The sequence below is a fragment of the Mchenga conophoros genome, linkage group LG18 (assembly GCF_057382185.1).
Source record: "Mchenga conophoros isolate Kocher_MC1m ecotype Shallow Benthic linkage group LG18, M_conophoros_male_GT1.1, whole genome shotgun sequence".
NCBI lineage: Eukaryota > Metazoa > Chordata > Actinopteri > Cichliformes > Cichlidae > Mchenga > Mchenga conophoros.
Genome location: NC_140543.1, coordinates 7898223 through 7918339, shown reverse-complemented (window position 1 = coordinate 7918339; position 20117 = coordinate 7898223). Strand labels below are relative to the sequence as shown.

The 20117-nt window shown below is 40.4% G+C and overlaps 1 protein-coding gene across 10 annotated transcripts in view; it reads right to left on the bottom strand.

The window, feature by feature from the left end:
• The window catches only part of pard3ab (par-3 family cell polarity regulator alpha, b), a 243793-nt gene that overhangs the window by 58405 nt on the left and 165271 nt on the right, over positions 1–20117 (bottom strand). For all 10 annotated transcript variants that reach the window (XR_014889531.1, XM_085254762.1, XM_085254765.1 and 7 more), the window contains 3 exons: positions 18881–19111; positions 17518–17758; positions 8174–8302 (listed from right to left, as the gene is read on the bottom strand). Coding sequence is in view for 9 of the 10 variants with exons in the window: in XM_085254762.1 (XP_085110888.1) it covers positions 8174–8302; positions 17518–17758; positions 18881–19111 (601 nt within the window). In the remaining variant the exon portion in view is untranslated. The remainder of the gene's footprint in view (positions 1–8173; positions 8303–17517; positions 17759–18880; positions 19112–20117) is intronic.

Below are 20117 nucleotides of genomic sequence, written 5' to 3'. Positions count from 1 at the left end.
TATTATACATTTACTATTGTGTGATAGGTTTATCCATTGTGACCCACTGGCAGAAGCCTGGGGGCTGTTGTTGTTGTTTTTTAAAACTTTAAGGTGAAAAAAAAGGGGATCTTATCTGCTAAACTTCGGCTCGAGGAAAAAACTTTACTCTTTGGCTTCTTCTGGCAAGTGTTTGCTGGTTTACTCAAATTACATTTCTGGGTCCTAATGCTCCTTTATTTCAGTAAGCAAGCCCTGAAGCACCTTTTAGAGCCAATTCTTCTCTAATAAGATGGCTAATCTAAAAGGCATTACAATAAAGCAACATTCAGACCTGTATGAAAACAAGGACTGCATAATGGTTAGCCATAAGTTAGCTAGCTAGCTGAAGCATTTCCAAAACCACAACTGTGGATGTAAAAAAAGATGGAAAACTAAACACCAGTGATGTCTGCAGGGTTAATAGAGATGTGCTAAATGAGATATAATCTTCTAGCTCATAGGTAGCTCAAGAGCCATGGGTAGGCTTATATAGTTGGGGAAGATGTAGAATAATTGCTCAATAAAAGTGCATGTCGAGTCCCCAATAGGCAGAGAGAAATGCCATCAAAGTTGAATAATTCTTCAACACAATTTTTGTGTCTTTTGGGATACAGTGGAACCCCGATTTATGAATACCCCATTTCATGAAAAATTCAAGTTACGAAGGCACTGAATAGCAATATTTCTGCCCGTGTTACGGCAGAATGCCCGAGTAACGAAATCCGCTGGCTCTGATTGGCTGAGCCTACAATGCCCACAATGCCTTCCGAATCATGTGACAACCCCTTGGCTTCCGTTCTTGCGCTTCGCTGTTCCACTTGAACGACGTATTGCTGTTCTAGTTAGCAATTAGCCTATAACCTATGGTTCAGCATCGCCTCACTCAAAACGCGCAATGGGTGCTTCGACTTACGAAAGACCCTCGGGAACGAATTCATTTCGTTAGTTGGGGTTCCACTGTATTTTGAACTTTTGGTTTGAAAAATTGAAGACATTTGAAGACAGCACTCTTTCAGAACAACAAACCCAATTCACTGAATAATTAATAATCCAAATAATACTTACTAGTAGCAGGTTCACTAATTATTTGCTTATTTTTAACTGCCAGGTTTCTCAGTATGATATTTTCAGTTGTCTGGTTTCCACTGGCCATTGACAGCAGCCAACTATAAATTGTAAATGCACACTGCAACTAAAAAAAGAGAACGGATGTAGGGCTTCATGGAAAATTGGGATGGTGCCTTACTTTTTTCTTTGTATATTAAAAAAAAAGTCCTGTAGCGTGTCCAATCTAGATGAGAGATGCTGTAAATCTCAGTCGTCACATTAACAAAACACCAGATGAACCATTGTAACATCTGCTGATTGGTTATTGCACTTTTTAACTTTCCATTACAAAACAGAGAGAAGATCTGGAGTCTATTATTTATGCAATTTTCCCCACTGAATAATACCATAAACAATGCATGACAATCTCTTGCCCCCAATAACACCTAGCACAAGGGAAGCATTTTGTATTCACAGAGTAGTGCTAATATATAGCTAACATGCTTTTCTCTTTCTTTCTCCCTCAACAACACATGCAGACACACATCTGACATCTTTCTGTCTGTCACGCACACACAAAAATCACACATTCGCTCTTTCTCTTCAGGCCATTATCTTGTGAATAACTGGCAATGCTATTTTCTATAGCGGGGGGACTACCTATCACGCAGCCCCCGTAATTACAGCCTTGCCAATTATCAGAGCTTTACAACTACCAATTATCATACTGCTCTCTTTTCTGCAGGCCTCTTTTTAATGGCAGTGGGAAAGTGAATGGGACAGGCGCCGTGGTGACAAGGTAGGGGGTGCAAGTGCACTGAAAACTCAGTGGGCTAAAATCTGAAACATTTCCTCCAGAAAAATTGCATGGTGTGCATAATGAAACAATAACTCTAATAACGAGGGCTCCCTACCGGAGACTACAAAATGTGTTAAAAAAAGAAAGAAAGGAAGAAAAAAAATCAAGGCCAAGTGGGCAGAAATGCTTCACTACTAAAAAGTAGGCTGTTAATGAACTTGATGGTTTCAACGGCTCCCCACTGAATCTGGTCAGGGGGTAGACAATCATTTGTGGCAAAAACGTACACTTATTCCAACAACTTAACTTGAAAGCTTGTGGAGTCGCACGCTGTGTCTTTGCTATTTGTGGACTCAGCGATTATCTAATAGCGCAGAAGGAAGTGAGGCCCTTGAGGGATCTATCTTTAAACCCAGAGGAAAAACTGTTTTCCATCAGTGAAAGAGCAACAGCAGCAGAAGTAGTGGGAGCAACTACTGATTGTATGCACAAGCACAGTGGCTGATAAGATAAGGCCAGACATACCAATCCAACGCACGGCCTTTTCTGTGCAGCCCCTTTCCATAACAAGGCACTGCATGGGTCAACAAGGCCACTTGCTGAGTTAGGAGGATGCATCACTGAAACACTCGTGCTGTGTTGTGTGAAAAAGAAACTCTGAATTCTTATGAGCTTACGGATAAAACTATACTATCTTTACGTTTTGCTTCCAGGAAGTTAGACCTCCTTTACATTGTCAAACTTTTTCAAAACTATTCTTCCCACTTAGTTCTCTTGGTTTTGTAAAAGTCTTTCAATGTTTGTTTGTTTTTTTTAACGTTAGCTGGTTTTTCCTCTCGTATTCATTCGATTAACTGAAAGCATGGAGTATGTCCCTGAGGAAACTGGAGCCCTCAAAGACAAAAAGAAGACTTTCTACAGCAGATGAGAGTCATGTTCTTAATAAATATGAAGAAATCCAGCAAAGATGTGACACAGGACCTGAGAAATGACCTGGCCCTTCAGTTGATCCATCTCGTGTTGGCCAAAGACTCATCAGAAATGGCCTCAAAGGAAGAAGCCATTCATAACGGACCCTGACAAGGTGTGTCATATTACACAAGAACTGTACTGACATCAGTGGCCAGAGGTTTCACAGAGTGATGAACCCAAAATGGACATTTTTGGCTCAAGTTGTTATCAATCCAACAGTGAATGTCTACAGCCATCTGTAAAACATGACGGAAGGTCTGTCATGGTCCGGAACTGCATTTCAGCCGGTGAGATGGAGCTCTTGTCGAAACTGACAGAATTATGAACACAGGAAAATACGGCCAGATTTTGATCCACCATGCAAAACCATCTGGAAAGTCACTGATTAGCAACAGCTTCATTTTTTTAGCATGACAAGGATCCCAAACACGTTGCCAACGCAATGAAAGCATACCAGTATAGGAAAAAACACACAGTGGAACGCCATCAATCATGGATTGGCCTCCCCAGAGCCTGTGAGAGTTCAAGCTGTGGTGTTGGGGTTTGTTTTGTTTTTCTGCACCCATCTTTTTTCATCTACATAAGCTACATATACATGACCAATAGCTGTCATTGCCCAGAAAACAGCAAGGTGTCCAACTTTTCTGAATTACTTTTAAAGAGTGCAGGAAATGTTACTTTAAGACAAAGACCATGACTGTCTGTGTCAACATGACAAGCACTTAAAATGTTTCACAAACACAAATGCAGCGCTGACTGAAATGGGACAGGAAGGAAAACCACACTTCGCCATATCATTACTCTTAATCCCAAAATACCTGCATGTGACAAGGGTTTCTCGTAAACAAATAACCTTAATGACAGATGAAAGAACTCTTACCGTGTAGAGTAAATCATTAAGAAATCCAATGAGAGGTGGCAAAAGACCCAGAGGGGGAATAAAAACAATGTAGAGCAGAAAGAGAGGAAGAGGCGGCAGATAAAAGGGTATAGAAATGGCAGAATGGGATTTTATGGTAGAAGAAATTTTTGACAAGTGACCTTTCTACCACATCAAGCCAGAACAATGGTCCATTATGTGCTATTGTAGTCATTGTGTAACAAAGCGTTCTCTTACCGGTACTGCTGACACAACTGACAGACTACAGTGAAAGGCAGGAAATACATGAAGGGAGAAGGTCCAGCAGGACAAGGTGGCTGCTGAAAGACGTGGAAATGTTCTATGATTTAGCGACAACTAGCTGCAGTTGGTTTTAAAGCACTTGTGATTTTTGAAGGTTAATACTAAAAGTGTCTGACAATGCATGCCTTAAATATCCTTAATTCACACAGAAGTGTGAATTAAGGATATTTTTAGAAACACACACACACACACACACACACACACACACACACAAAATGCATTGTACTTAGACTGACGCTGTTCATCTTGAACAAGAGTAGCAGTACTGAGCAAGTGTTGAGGTCAAGGGAAGTTCACTGTGACAAATTACTTCATATACAGCAAGTCTGTGGTATAGATTGAACTTGTAACCTCTGGTCATGTGACTGCTGTTTAAAACAGTTATGTCAGAGCATGATCTGATTTAGTCTACAGACGGCTAAGGCAAAACCTCCTGTGCTGCCCAACAAAAAACGTTTATCTGGACTGATCTGGAAAAAAACCCAACAATCAAACGATAGCCTGTGAGTTAGCACTTAGCGATGGTTGGAAGAAGGGTTTCCATTATAAAGGGGAAAAGACCTCTAGCATGATCAGAGGGGCAGCAAGGACAAAACACCAAATATAGGAAAAAACAGAAAAAATGTAACCATAAGCAGTATTTGTATATAGGGAATGAAAAGATGTAAGTGGAGAAGAAATGCTCAGTGCATCACGGAAAGACCCCAAGCAACCTGAGCCTATATCAGCATAACTAAGGCGATGGTTCAGGGTCACCTGACAGAGCGACAACTACAGGCTTTATCGAAAAGGAACATTTTAAAGCTGATCTTACTATACAGAGGGTGTCAAGTGGAAGCTTGTTCCACAACAGAGTGCTCTGTCTCCTAGTCTACTTTTAGAAACTTTAGAAAGTCTGACAAGTCTGAGAGCAAGGTGCTCTATTAAAACAGTACAATACTATGAGGTCTTGCATTAGTATTGCGAGTACAGTAATTTTAGTAAAGACGATTCGATTTAGATCAAGTAACATAATATAACGTAACAAATTTATGACACTACTGAACAGTTATTCGCATACCTGTATATTTATCTTTTCTTCAAATAGCCTCCACCAGTAGCGTACAATCTGAACTGTCTGTCAAGGTTTGTCTGTCTGCCTTGGGGCTAGGGTCCTTTGAGACCTGAGAATTAAACCTGTGAGGAAATCCATTCATCTAGTCAATCACAGCTGGATTAACCACAGCCTCTGGCAGTGGTCAATCGATACCTTCTGCAGTGAGGTGCCGAAGTTCCCAACGGAACCTCTGCAGAGCGGCTTGGCAATACAGCAAACTGGATCGTTGTTTAACACCAAGGTAGCCGCAGTCTGAGCATGTGCTCCGAGGGATCTCTCGGTCAATATCAGCATCTCTCAGCTTAAATATAAACAAGAAGCGTGTTTGTGTGAAAAAAACCCCCAACATGCCATCTTTACTTCTAGTATTTCTAGTATGACTTTTAATGAGACTTATGCTTTATCAGCTAGAAATAGGCTGATAACTAATTCACATTTTATGATGCTAATAAATCAAGGTTAATATAGTTTAAAAATAATGTAACCTACATTTCATTTAACAGCACAACAAAAAAAAAATCTAAGTTCTGTAAACTTCTACTTCTGTTTTGAGCTCAAAAAGCTTCACCTCTCTGAGAGTTGGAAATAAAAGCAAACGCAGTTTAATCTACTTTGAATCAGAACGTTATTGCAAAAGCATTACAGTAGGCTACATGTAATTTGTGTCATCCGTGTTTTTATGCATGTGAAATAACATAATGGAGTCCTGAACAGGCTTAAATAGTCCAAGTTGTGTGTAACAAACACACGTGACTGTGATATTTAAGGGCAAGAAATAAGTAGCTAGTACTCATCTCTGAACAGAGTCCAGTATTTACTTTCAGTGTATGGCAATCTCTTATTAAACGAAAAAGTGAGTCCGCCTTGTCTATCTTGAGTCTGTCTTGGACGGGATTAACACACAAAAGGACCAGTCTGAACTTTTAACTATATCCAGCATAACAACCAAATCATCTGACGTGGCCTTTGCGTTAACTTTAAACCAATTAAAAATAAAGACTCAGCCATTATCATATTATTAGACTATCTGCTCTGCAGGCGCAAAGGAAGACTACAAACCAAATTTTCATAATAAGCAACTGTGGGGAGTAATGACTCTTGCCCTACACCAAGAGCAAGGGATTTAATTAGCTGGCAGGGCTGTAATGGCCTTGGCATTTATAAACTGCTGCCCCCCCCCAAAAACCTGGCACTGTGCCTGCCTGACATTTCCTTTGGTGAGGAAAGAGTGGGTTGCAGTGGGAAAAGGACTTGCCACTTGAGGCTTTTTAGTTTTGGGCACCCACGTAGTAAAAGCAAAAGAAGGCACAGGTTCTTTAACCGTGTAGTCATTATTTAAACACAGAGACGATCGATTTATTAAACTGTTAAACAGAGAAAGCAGCTCTTTCAATTAATTTTTATGCAGCTTCATTCAGATTTTTCACACTAAACTGAAAATCCCGTGCTGCTTCAACCATCATTTTTTTTGGGCTCTGAAACTTTAGATGTAATAAAGATAATGGTTGTGCTACAGTTTGAGTCATCTTTACAAGTTAAATGATTACTGCGAGTGTTTTTGTTTTTTTTTTTATCATGCAACCCACGGGACCTGTGAGCATGAGCTCGCTGCTGAACAGAGCTGTGCCTCCAGTGCTGCAGTGAGACTTTGCAAAGCAGTACTTTCTGTAGGTTCAGGTATGAAAAGTGGCTGAGCCTAGCAACAAAGCTGCTTAGCTGGCAACAGTGAGGTGAACCAAAGCCTGATGGCTGCTGTGAGTGAGATGCATGTCCAAACGAACCCTCTGAATCAGTCTTCTGATTCTAACTAAAAAAAACCAATACGTGTCCAACGAACTGATGCTCAAATATTGACTGTTCAGGTAGAGAACCTTGAAACTATAATAACGTGCTTAGCTGAGAACCAGAGAAAAGTACAGTAAAATGTGGACAATGGTGTCCACATACTTTTGAATAATTTGGGTTTGGCACTAAACATATTTTTCCCTGTGAGGAGACTTTGTCTGAGAATTTTTCTACATACGGTTTGTTTCAAATCTTTTCTTTTTGTGTTTTCACCCTGCAGAAGCTGGGTCTATAAATGTAAATGAGGAAGAGCTCAACTCACCTGCACTGAACTGCTGACTCAGCTAAATACTTATCAATTCAATTCAGTTCAATTTTATTTCACCGATTCACAAGGTCCCGGGAAATTTTGCCTCAGAGTCAGAAATATTATAATTCAGATCATGCATCAGTACATTTCCATATTTTTATATCTACAAAAAGAAAGCTAACACTTGCGAGACTTTATCAAAGGTGTAAGCATCACAGATGCCTTTGTGTCAAAGTAGCTGAAGATAAAACACAGAAAAACATGAAGGCAACTTTCCTGGCCTGAGATTTTATAAAAATATTCTGCAGTAGACAAAAACAAAAGAAAACCATCAACATATGAACATTACCTGATGCTGCTGAAGTGAAGCAGAGCAAAGTTACAGCGGTTTTATTAGAGACACAGCTAAGCGTTTTGCACATCTGCATAATTTTAAAAAGTTTAAATTTGTTCAGTATTGAACAGCAGAAATGAGGCTTTCTTGTTGGAAGTACGTAAAAGAAAAAAAACAGCGGCCGACAGCGCTGTAAACAACGGTAGACGTGTGCGTAATAAGCAAGTGAATAAAGAAAACTGATTTTTAGACAGGAAACTGTTCTTGAAGTACAGAGACAGAAAGAGAAAAAACAAGATTCACGGATTGAATCTTGTTTTTTCCGCTGAAACATCAGAATTAGCGAGCTGTCGGCTTTCAGCTCCGACCATGTCCGTGCCGTCAGGTGAGAAAGGCGACATCTCGCTGATTCTGATCCGTCGGCGGGTGCGCGCTCTGTGTTTACGTCTTTGTGCAGAATCCGTGTACTTGCTCTCATTTACTGTTTAGCTGTTTGGTGGTTGTTGAAATTTTGTGAGGTTTAACGTGAGATTCTGGCGTTTCGGGCAAAATAAATTAATATTTAAAAAATCGATTCAGGATTTTAATGAATCGATATCACGTTATCCAACCATAAGTTGCCTCACCTTTCTTGCTCCATCCTCATCTTCATGGTCTCCTCGTCCGACACCTGCGTCTCCTCTGGCCTCCACTTGCTGGAGCCTTTACGATCAATCTTTTCTCCCAGCCGCTCATCCTTTCGGTGCTTCCCAAACCTGAAGACATAAACAATTAATATCCACCACTTCATTAATGCTGCTATACTTCACTTTAATATTTTCTGTTGTATTCAAATTATGATTCGTCACAAGTTACTGCTGCAGTTGCATGACTAGACAGAAAGTCAGAAGCTACGGTGCAATTTCAAGAAACTCTTAATCAGCTAATGTGATGCAAAACTGTCGTCTGAAACACAGATGTGTCTGCCAGAACCTTGACAATAACCCGACTTTTACCAATACGGCTGAAATGTTGTCTGCGATCACAGAAACAGCCCACTGCTACGACTTAACAGTTAATCAAGCCCACAAATGAAGCATTTGAAAAGTAGCTCTCACAAATTCAAACCCAATTCAGTTCTTTTAAAGTTGTGGAGAAGGCGTAGACGCAGCCCATCACAGTAATTATATTCATAGGGAGGGAGTGACGATTCACCGAATAGGAGGCACTGCGAAGATATTTCAGCTTGATTGACTCAGTATAAAGCTGCAGCCTGTTGAAGAAATGACTTTGGCAGCACGCTCGCTTCGACAATGAACCGCCGTGATTATTCACAGGGAAATTGGTCCGCAGAGAATATCTACGACTTCGAAAGAGACAGCGCTGAGAAAAAACCAAAGAGGTGTGTCTGTGTGTTAATGAAAGAGGAAGACAGCGAACAAGAGGGAAAAAATGAAAACGCACAAGAGAAACTCGTTGAATGAACCATTAAGACCGAAAACTAAACTATGGCGAAGAGCACAAAGACTACCTTGAAAGGAATGTGAGAAAGCTTCAGAAGAAAGAGCGATGGAAAAAAAGAAAGTGCAAACTCCAAAAGTAGAGGGCGCTTAAAGAATAAAGAGGATGAGTGTAAATTGCCTGAATATAAGTCCAAAAGAGAAAGAAGAAAAACACTTAGATGACAGGTACGTGAATTTGTGGTTTGCATGGAAATCAATACAGAAGAAAGAGAACTGAAAGCAATAAAAGTAAATACAAAAGTAAATCGATGAGAGAAGCACAAGAACCAACAAAACAAGCAAATGAAGCTGCACATAAAACCCAGAGGTGAGAGAGTGTAGGAGTGAGTTAAACACTGAAAAATAAAAGAGAAAGAAGAAAACGGCAGCGCGCGGGGGAAAAGGTAAGAGAGAAAAATAAATGAATGCAGGCCGGAGAGAAAAATGCATAATGCAAATTTAAATTAAAGTCATATGAATCGTGTAATTCTCTTTGTGGAAAAATACAATGAAATGAGACATGAAAAAAAAGAAGAGTATGATAAAAATTGTATGGAAATTAGTAAAAGATGTGGATCAAAGTCATAGTTCATTAAAAACATAAATAAACTGAGAGAGAAAAAAAGACTTTCCAAGACTTTTTCTGTTTGTGGCGTTTTTAAGAAGTCGCTGATATATTGTTTATATTTCTACTAGTTTAGTAGCAGATATACCATAATTACATAATATGTGATGATACAGTTATAAATTTTGTTGTGATATAAAAACTCTAAGTGTCACAATATCACAGCTTTAGCGAGGCCGCGTGTTTATGTTCGGTGTACGCAACAGCAAGTCTGAGAGCGAGAGCAGAAATTCCTGATATGGCTACAAGACGGAAAAGCGGGACTGTAAGCATCTGGTTAAAAAGCTTGACCCAAGATACAACATCGCAGATATAAATTATATTTCAGGTTAATTATGTGACAATATTCTGCTGCTCCTGGCAAGTTATATCCTTACGCTGTTTTAGGTACTGTGAAACTAAAGAGTACCAAGGGTACTTTGATTAATGCTGTGTCCCTGCCCTTGCACTGCAACGCTGCTAGCATCTTGTTTCAGTAGATTCACAGACATTAAAAAAAAAGGAGAAACCGCTTCGATACCGCACGCTAGTTCAGCTGCACCTATAAAGGTGACATCATACAGGAAGGCATAGCTCAAACTGGTGGATCAACTTCTGCTCCACAGAACTAAAGCAGCAGTCCTCAACCTTTTTTGCGCCACGGAGCAGTTTAATGTCAGACAATATTTTAAGGTGTCGCGGATAAATACAACAAAATAAAATGATACGACCGAGACAAAAACTGTGGTACTTTGTAAATATAATAATAAACGTGAATTCAATGTGTAAATGTGTAACTTTATTAGCAGCGTCCTCCTGAAATGCGCCAACAACATTGAGAGTAACATCCTCCTCTCTGCCCCTTAATGCTCTCTGGTCGCTATGGTAACGCGTGAATATTTCTTTCAAAATAAAAGACACAACTACAACACAGGAAAAGACCCAGGGAAACCGAGTTAATGATAAAAACCCTGAAAACCATAAATTTCACAACTCTCGCGGCCCGGTACCAAACGACTGCGGTCCGTGGCCCGGGGGTTGAGGACCGCTGGACCAAGTACCGGGGTACAGTTAAATATGGGGTTGCATCATCCATATGCTCATAACATGTCAACTGGGTAAATGCTTGTGAACTTTCTCCACAAAATGAGTGAATAAATAAATTAAAGAAAAAGCAAGCTGCTTTCTGGTAAACGAGCGATCTGCTCAGAGTTCGACCCGCTTCCTGTCACATCTTTACCATCTAATACCCAACACAGACAAAATGCTTTGCAAATTAGTTTTTCACACCATCTATACAACTTCCCTTGAATGTTGTGCTAAGTACTAACCCCAAAGACAGCATATACTGATACCATGGAGTGTAGAAGACAAACAGAAAAACTAAGAGACAGGAATGAGGAGGAAAAACTGCAGCTGGAGGGGGGAGGGGCGCAGACTAAGGGCCATTACTTGATTAATTTAACTACGGCTGTCTGAAATGCTCAGAGTGACAGCCTGCCGTTAATGCTAAGAGCAGGAGTGATCTATCACGGCGAGAGACGGTTGACACTTTCTCCACACCACTAACTTTCATTAACAGCCCCTTTTAAAAAACAGCCTTGTCATACACACACACAAACGCGCGCAAACACCCGCACAGTGTGATTTATGACTGAAAAGGAAAACTTTGAGGAGGAGACCGAGTATTAACCATGACACCAGGGCTTTTAATAATCTTATATTCCAGGCACAGTTAGGCCCGCCTCGTGTTGTGAGTGCAACAGCATCGATAAAGAGGCTTTGACTGCTTTCTGCGGTTTGAAAAGATCACTTCAAAATGTCAGGGACTGAGCTGATTCAATTCAGCAGACCACCCGTGAAACACCGTTAATCCTTTTAATAGCACAAAAAGTGAAAACAAGTTTTTGGTAGCGTGCCGCAGTTTTTCGGGAACTCGCATAATCAGACGTGCGTGAGGAGCAACTCTAATTGCCAAGTAACTTGTTTTTGATTTCCACTGGGCAGAGACACACTATCAACCAGATGGTCATGAGCAAAACATCAACAACCAATGAATGGACTGACCTGATTTAATCGAATTACATCCACAGCTGAGGTGTACACCTTTAATTTTAAAACTAAGATTTTTAAGGCTGCCTTGGTGTCTTCTGTCACATCGAGGCCACATTTAGATTATTGCAAAAGTTTTCATCAATCCAACTTTTTTTCCTGATGTGAAATTACTCATATAAATTCATGTCTCCAAGGAAGGTGTTTCATCGGAATTTTTCAGTCATTTATTTCAATGATGGAACTGTTACACTGTTTTAAAATATTTTAATCAATCCAGCTGTATACTGAGTCTGCAGAATGCCTCACATTTGTCTTACACTATACACAGATTAACCATGGACTATATATATAAATATATATCCATATAAATGATCGATGTACCAACCCAGATGTCACCCGATGCGCCATTTGGCCCCATCTTAGTTTTTTAAGACCCAGACGTGATTATATTTAGATGACAGGGTGGAATTTCCCCTCATCGAGCGAAGGCACAGCCATGATCCGCATGGGAGCACATTTACAAATACTTGCATATTAGCTCTAAGTAACATAGAAACAGAAACGCATTAGAATTTCACTCACCATATCTGGTACACAGATTTATAGGAAGGACTGTTATTACAATTAACCACTAAGGATAAAATCGAGAACCAGTTCCCAGCAGTCCAATTCCTTGGAATTGTTCGTTTGCTTGCCTATCGATTCCGGTCATCGGTTGCATTTGCACACCAGGAGGAACAGTGGTACTTTCTACAGTGTGGATATGTCATTACTTTTATTTTTATTGTACAAAAGTATGAATGCACGATGTTAAAGTGCAAACTAAGACAGAAACACCTGCTAATATGCAGCTAATGAATCTTTGGCTCTTTATAAGCACCTGGACAGACAGCATGCTAATGCTAAGCTAGCCATAGGGATGCTAAAGCTGAGTGAATGCCGACCCCAGCCCAGCGTCCAGACCCTGAACTTCAACAGGTAACAAAAGAGCAGTGATGAGCAGTCAGGCTGCAGTCTTCGTGTTTCTAAAGTAGAATCACGAAGTGTTCTGTGTAACATGTCTAACTACTTTTTTTTGAGTAATGACCCCAACACTGGCCACAACAAAGAGGGTAAATACCTCCAACATGCACAAACATTTGACTACACAGCATGCAATTAATTTGCATGAATGTAATGTCTCTGCTTAGCGATGGTGGTGACCCTCAAAGCAGAGCCAATGAGAACCCAATGAAAATGAAGAAGAGAATAAAGAATCGAATCAAAGTGAAATCACTGAAAATACTGCCGCTTTCCTAAGCCCACTCATGCTGCATCACTGTTGGTGTAGCATTGCAAGATTGAATACCATGTCTTAAGTTGCAGGAACACCCAGCACTACATGCAATACCTCAACATAAATATATTATTACAGCTACGACTATAAGGACCGCAATTATTAGCATTTTATCTTGCGGGCAGCAAAATAACAGAGCACGATGCATTGACGTCCCTTCATCCATGACTAATCTTTCCTCGTCGCTGTTCAAGCCATCTCCGAGTCTAAGCTTGCTCCGCTTACTCGCACACAAACATGCACTAAAACCACTGCAAATTTAGTGTAGCCCTCAAATTTCTGGGCAATTACCACGTTCGCAGATGCCAAGCCCATAGACTGGGTGTTGCTTCTGTGTCCAAGTGATGATCAGAGAGCGAGAGAGGAGAGGAGCGGGAGAAAGGGGGAGGGAGGGCTACAGTTGGCGGGCCGCACTGTTGGCAGAGGCTGATGGTAATGATGCTTTGATTGGGACTGAGTGTGAGGCCTTCGAGACATGAGAGGGTCAGGCAGTGGCAACTCTGTTGATCACACACACGTGTGCGCGAGTGCGTACACAGACACACACACGGTCCTCCAACTTCTAAGGGCCTCCCTCTCTTGATCCACTCCTCCTACATGCTAACACATCAAAGCTCCCCGACACTCACAAACGCTGCCTCGCTCAAACACATGACACTCATCGGGAGCTCTTAACATGCTGTACAGCTACTCTTGGTCTCAAACTTCCCAATTCACAGAGTGACACGGACACACTTATAAAAACCTATGCCATTGTTCTCCACACAGCCAGCCTTTGCCTCAAGTTTCATCACGACGTGTTGACACTGACTAATGGAATACATAAATTCAAATGCTTTTCCCCTCTTAGTAACATATTTGTTGCTAAATGCTCACTGCTGTGGTGTTCGCTAAACTGTAGCTCCCACATATCACCTTTCAGTCACACAATGTGGGTGTTGATGGGACTTTTTTTCCTCCTTTGGATTTTCTCTTTATGCTTATTTTGGAATCTGGATGTGGTATTTTTTTTGTGTGTCTTTTAGTAAAAAAGCTACATGTACGCTTTTCCTGCTCTGTTCAGATATGATATATATTCAGATTAGGTCTCTACCAGTGTCATTTATCTAAATAAACAACAAACTGTGATGTAAATAATACACTTTATTAATTTTCCTCTTAGATACAATACTTTCTTGCCCAGTAGTATGAATTATAAGACACAACAGTTTAAATATATTTATATTTTATATTTTGATGAAATTGGAGGAATTACTGTTTAAACTTAAAAATTTGCATCCATAAAATGAACCGGTCCCCTCAAAATTTGAACTTCTTCAGGAACTTGCTTCAATATCAAGTTTACTGAAGCCAAACTTTCTGGGATGTGCCCTTTAAAATTAGTATGAGGTCCAGATTACACACACAGACAGATGGATTGAATGCATCTCACATCATTATTTTGGGGCACACAGCTGTCTCGGCCAGTAAACACTGGGCGTGGATCAAACAGGCAGCCAGACGGCGTTTTAATGGACCAGATCTGATGTGGGCAATATTGAGCCAATCAGAGCAGGATAACATTGATGCTTTGACAATACATGCCAATCATTAACATATGGCAGGATAAGAAGGAAAGTAGCGCTAAGTCGGTGTGAATGCATGTGCATCTGTAAGAAAGGAAAGAAGATTACTGCAGTGTGCGGTTGTCTGTGACCGAAATTGTACGCGTGAGCTTCCCTGTCACTTTAAATCCAAAAGCCAGCATGTATTTGCAGCTTGTGCATATCTATAAACCTCTGCATGTCAGTATGTGCAATGCATATCTTCAAGTACGTGTATGTTGGAGCTAATTAGGTCAAATTAATATAGTGGGATTATTTACAGTATTTGTCGATGTGTATAACAATGTAGCGTTTATATGCAACTATTGTCTTACTGCACTGTCTCAACCCCTGATCCCCCTTTTCTGTACTTTGCATTTTACTCCTATGTTTTGAGGATTAAATATTATATATCACATTAACTATATTCTGTAGTGTTACAGTGGATGTATTAGTGGACAGCATGATGCCCAAAAAAAGGCTTAAAGTTTAATTTAAGCTCCATATGAGACTTTCCTGCTCCTAATTCTGTATGATGTCACCGAGAGGGGATTTTCTCAATATGGTCATCTCAGGAACACGCCCCTCTGTTTGTAAGGGGCAGCCAATCAGAACAAAGCTGGCTTAAAGAGAGATTACAATGGCTCGTTTTAGGCCCTGCCCAGTTTGAGATAAATAAAGATAAGCTTAAACCTTAAATTATACAAAGTTATTACAGTACCATCTCAGTGAAAAGAACAACTACTAGCCCAGCCTACCTGCAAAAACTCCCTGAAACACTGAGCAAGAGGATCTTATTGTTTAAAGGGCAGTATCACCAAATATTTATCTGAATTTTCACGTCTTTTATTTATTTTTCTGTTTAAGTTGACTGATAGCAAAAACAAATTTTTGAAAGCATTCTAATGTTAATTTTTGGTTCTCCATTTTATAAACTTGATCTATAAATGTTGACCGTTCACTGTTAAAATTCCCCTCAAATCCACATAATCCACTCCCCTTCCCCCACCCTCATGAGTTTAAAGCTCCTTTTATTCTCTCATCTACTTTTTATTTCAAAAGATTGCGTTTGTCTTTCGCTACCTGTTGCTCCAAACCCCGTCCTTCTTTTGCACATATTTTCGTTATCTCCTCATCTCTGTGGACCTCATTATTTCTCCCCATCAAATATTGATACTCTGTCTGATATACTCGCTGTTTTCCCCAATCTGTGTCACTGTCACTTTGGTCAATATAACAGACAGATAAAATTACTGGCAAGATCTAAAGCTTTCCAACAAATCGGATGAGAAGACCTGCAGACCAAACGACCTGTACTCCAATAGTAATGAGGATTGGGACAGAGAAAGGGGAGGGAATATGTAGACAACACGCTAATGAGAGGTGCGTTTGTGTGTGCTGTTTAGCTATAAGAGAGCATAACAGCTGTAATATCAGAGGCTGAAAAGAAATTAATTAGAGGGAGATAAACCACAAAGGTCAAGTTGTCTGGGAGTCTAATTAAGGTTTCCTCAGACTATTTAGCAGTGCCACGGTTGTATAACAGGCTTGTCAATCGTCTCCATTATGCAGGTCTTTCTGTTCTACCAAGCGTTCCAAAAATGAGGCGAAATGTTACATCTGTCTAAAAAACAACAATAAAAAAAACAAAGTTCAGTTTGTCCATGTCTAGACCTATAATGAGTGATTTAAGGTTCTTGCTCTTCACGCAGGCAGACAGAACACAAAGCTCACTTAATGAGGCGGTATCAACTGTTCACGGCATCGATCACTGTGGCTTTGACACGAGCTCTGATATTGAACATCAGATATTGAACTGATATTGATTCTCTCTTTTTCCACTCTTAAAAAGTTACGGAGGCGGGGTACAGGACACAGCAACCCTCAAAGACATGACGTTTTTACACCCAAATGAAAATCATCTGCTGCCGTCGTGCTTTTATTAAGGGGACAAGCGCACACGTTGGAGGCAGATTTGTCTGCTACACAAGGCAAAACACAAGTTACAACACCTCAAGATAAAATATGAACACACTGTGTACGGTGGCCCTGAGAGGCCAAACGGACTGCAACTTAAGAAAACAGCAGTAATAAGAAAAATGCTGCAAAAGCACACAAAACACAACAGAAATAGGAAAAAACTAATTTCCAAAAGCACAAGGGGAGTGTTTCTGGGGAGACAATAACCCAACGGACCACTTGCAGGAACCAAAATATGCTAAGAATTATGCTGGGAGACACTTAAAAGAAGTGGAGGATCTATCGGTTTTGTGTGGAAAGAAAAGATGAGAGGCAAGTGTGTTAGCCTAACTATTATCTTAAATGCCCCTTGGAGATAAATAAAGTTGTTTTAAAAATCCGTCATCAGTATTGTATGAATCGTGATAAAACAAACAAGTTTTGGGTTCCTGCAACTGGTCCGTCAGGTTATTGCCTCCCCAGAAACACTCCCCTTGTGCTTTTGGAAATCTGTTTTTTCCTATTTCCGTTGTGTTTTGTGTGCTTTTGCAGCGTTTTTCTTATTACTGTTGTTTTCTTAAGTTGCAGTCCATTTGGCCTCTCAGGGCCTCCGTAACTGAGCGATTATGTTTTGCAATTTGTTCTCAGGCAAAGTTGAACAAAAAAGTAAAAATAGTAAAATAATACAAAGAAAATGCAAGTGTGTGTCTGACTACATACACAGATTCAGTCCATAAGATGACCCTAGTTGCATTATAAGCTCACGAGCTTAAATCTGTTTGCATATATTAAAAATATTGACATTGCATGCACAGAAATTTCTTTAAAACTAAACTGAACTTTGTAAAATTTAATGAGGACTAGTCTGCTTCCAGCTCTGATTGCTATTTAATGAAACCATAAAGTCTTTGGTTAGTTACTGTTACTCTCTTCAAAAGTTTTAAAACTTTACCTGAACATGTCCCCGAGTCCCTTCAACATCCCCTTCTTAGGTTTTCCCTTGTCCTTCTCCTTCCCTCCCTCTGGCTTCTTCTTTTCCTTCCCTCCCTTGTCTTTGTCCTTCTTCTTCTCCTCTTTGGTGCGGTTTGTGCCGTTGACCAGTGGCTTTTCGGTAATCGACAGCGGCGTCTGGTCCGCTACTGTTGACACAGAGTCTCTCCCCGACCGTGAACTCTCCTCAGTGTCCTCCTCCACTAAAGGAAGGGAGCGATAAAAACAGAAGACGACAGGGGAAGAAAATTGGAAAGGAACGGAGAAAGCGTTCGTGTTAACCATTGAACAGGTAAGTTTTAAGATGGACTGTAGCACATGTGAAAATCAATAACCTTAATAAATGAAAATCTATAAGTCATAAACGCGCAATTATGTCTCCTAAGCACCAAGAGACTAATACAATTTAAATACATATTACAAGTGCTTAAAGAGCTCTGCTCTAAAACGAGACAGAAACCATTAGAGACTATTAGACACAGATTTATGGTGAACGGCGACACATTTGTAGAGTTTTATGACACTATGGTGTGGTACGCTACCTAAATTACATAATCTTCATACTTTTGCAATACTGCGGTTATTGAATCGTTAATGAGTCATTGGACAATCAGCACATCAGATTAAAGATACAGTAGGTACACTGCTGTCTCATTCTCAGTTCTTATATTTGGATTGTTTAGTTCATGATTACACAGAATAAAAAGACTAAAGCAAAGAAGGAGGATTGTTTATCAGGTTACCCTGTGTAATCTTTACCTAAATTGACTTAACACTGCTCAAAAAGTAATGTATGCTTGAGAGGTTTTGAGACATTTTGACTTTTACTATAAATTAAAAAGCTGTTTTTTTTATATATAGCAGTTTAAAATTTGAACAGATTTCCCAAAAGATGGAAGCTCCTCTGTCGACTCCACATAAGCTGCCCCTTAGTGACACTGTGACCCTGTGATATCTGATACAGTGCAGGTTACATCCTGACTCACCCATATGCCATTGCCACAAGCAGTGATAATATCAGCTGCCAGATATTGAGCATTAGTCAGAATGCCATCACTCCCATGCACAAGCATGAAAGCCACCTCAAAATTTTAGGTACTGACACTTCATCCGTTTCAATAATGATCCCTGCTGGGAATCATCATTGCTGTTCGTGCGAGTCGGCATCATTTCAGTAACCCAATGCAATGCCACATAACATTTCACATGACACAGTGTAGGCGAAGGAACCGCCCGGTTAGGGGGACAGCGTGGTCACTGTGGGAATCAAACCTGTGATGCTGCGAAAAGACGGTCACATTAAAATGGTCCATTTGATGCCTTACATGTCTCCATGCCCTCGTCATCCTCTTCCGTGGCGGCCGGTCGGTCGTAGGATTTGTCGATGGCTGCTCTGAAGCTTTCGTTACAGCCCCGCCCCCTAATGATACGAGGGCGAGGCCTGTGGAAGGGGACGTCCCCGTTCAGAGTTACCTCTGCTACTGCTGTCTGGAGACTCTCGAGCGAGCTGGACTTCTTTAGGCCCAGCGATGGCCCCACGTCTTTTGTGGAAGAACCTGATGGGGGATATAGCGGTACGGAGTGAATGAACAAACAACTCTGACCAAGACCTCTCCATCCACAGCAGAGGCCTTCAAGCGACCCCATTAATGCTTTATAGTATCGTTTATTGTACTATACACTAGAATGGATCTCTATGCTGACATATGAGGATATAAGTTTAGCATACAGGCAACACATCTCATACAAATGAAAAACTTTTCTTCAGGAGCCAGCTGTATTATTACAACAGGTAAAAATGTTTTTTAAAAACTAACGTCACCTCTATTGTTAAGATGTTGCCTTGTTTGTAGTTAGGGCTGCCACGATTAGTCGACTAGTCACGATTACGTCGACTATCAAAATCGTCGATGACTGATTTAATAGTCGACACGTCGTTTGAAGCTTTGTAAGATCCCAAAAGACGCAGGAATAAGTAGTAGTATTTAAGAGTGTAATAACGGACTGAAACAGAAGATGGCAGCACTGCATCTACAAGGATGCCAGCCGCCGTTAAACCCCGAAGAAGAAGAAGCTGTGTCCCAGAATTCATAGCGCAGCCCAGCTCAGTTTCCAACAATGGCGGCAGCTAGTTAGTTTTAATATTACTCTTATTATTCTTTCTGGGTCACAAAATAAACGTTTGACGTGTTTTCAGGCGAGAATGTAGCTGTGTAAACCTCAAATATCTGCTCAGTTTATCAAGACACCACATATTTTCAAAAGCGCTCCGACGTTTTCGGAGACGTCTGTTACCCACTAGCTCGATAGCTAGCCGGGGCAAGGATCACTAGAGCCCGTGAGAACACCGGACTCCCGGCAAATCGTTTTCAAACCCACCGCTGTCTTTCGCTACTCAGGTTAAACATATATAAGTCACTTAGATAACTTAAAAATGTTATTGTTTGGCTTTTTTCAGTATTTTATTTGTTCCTGAGTAAATCGGCTGAGTTTATTAAACTTCACCAAAACAATCTGCACAATTCATTAAAATTTAATAAACTACCATCTTATTTTTAGTTA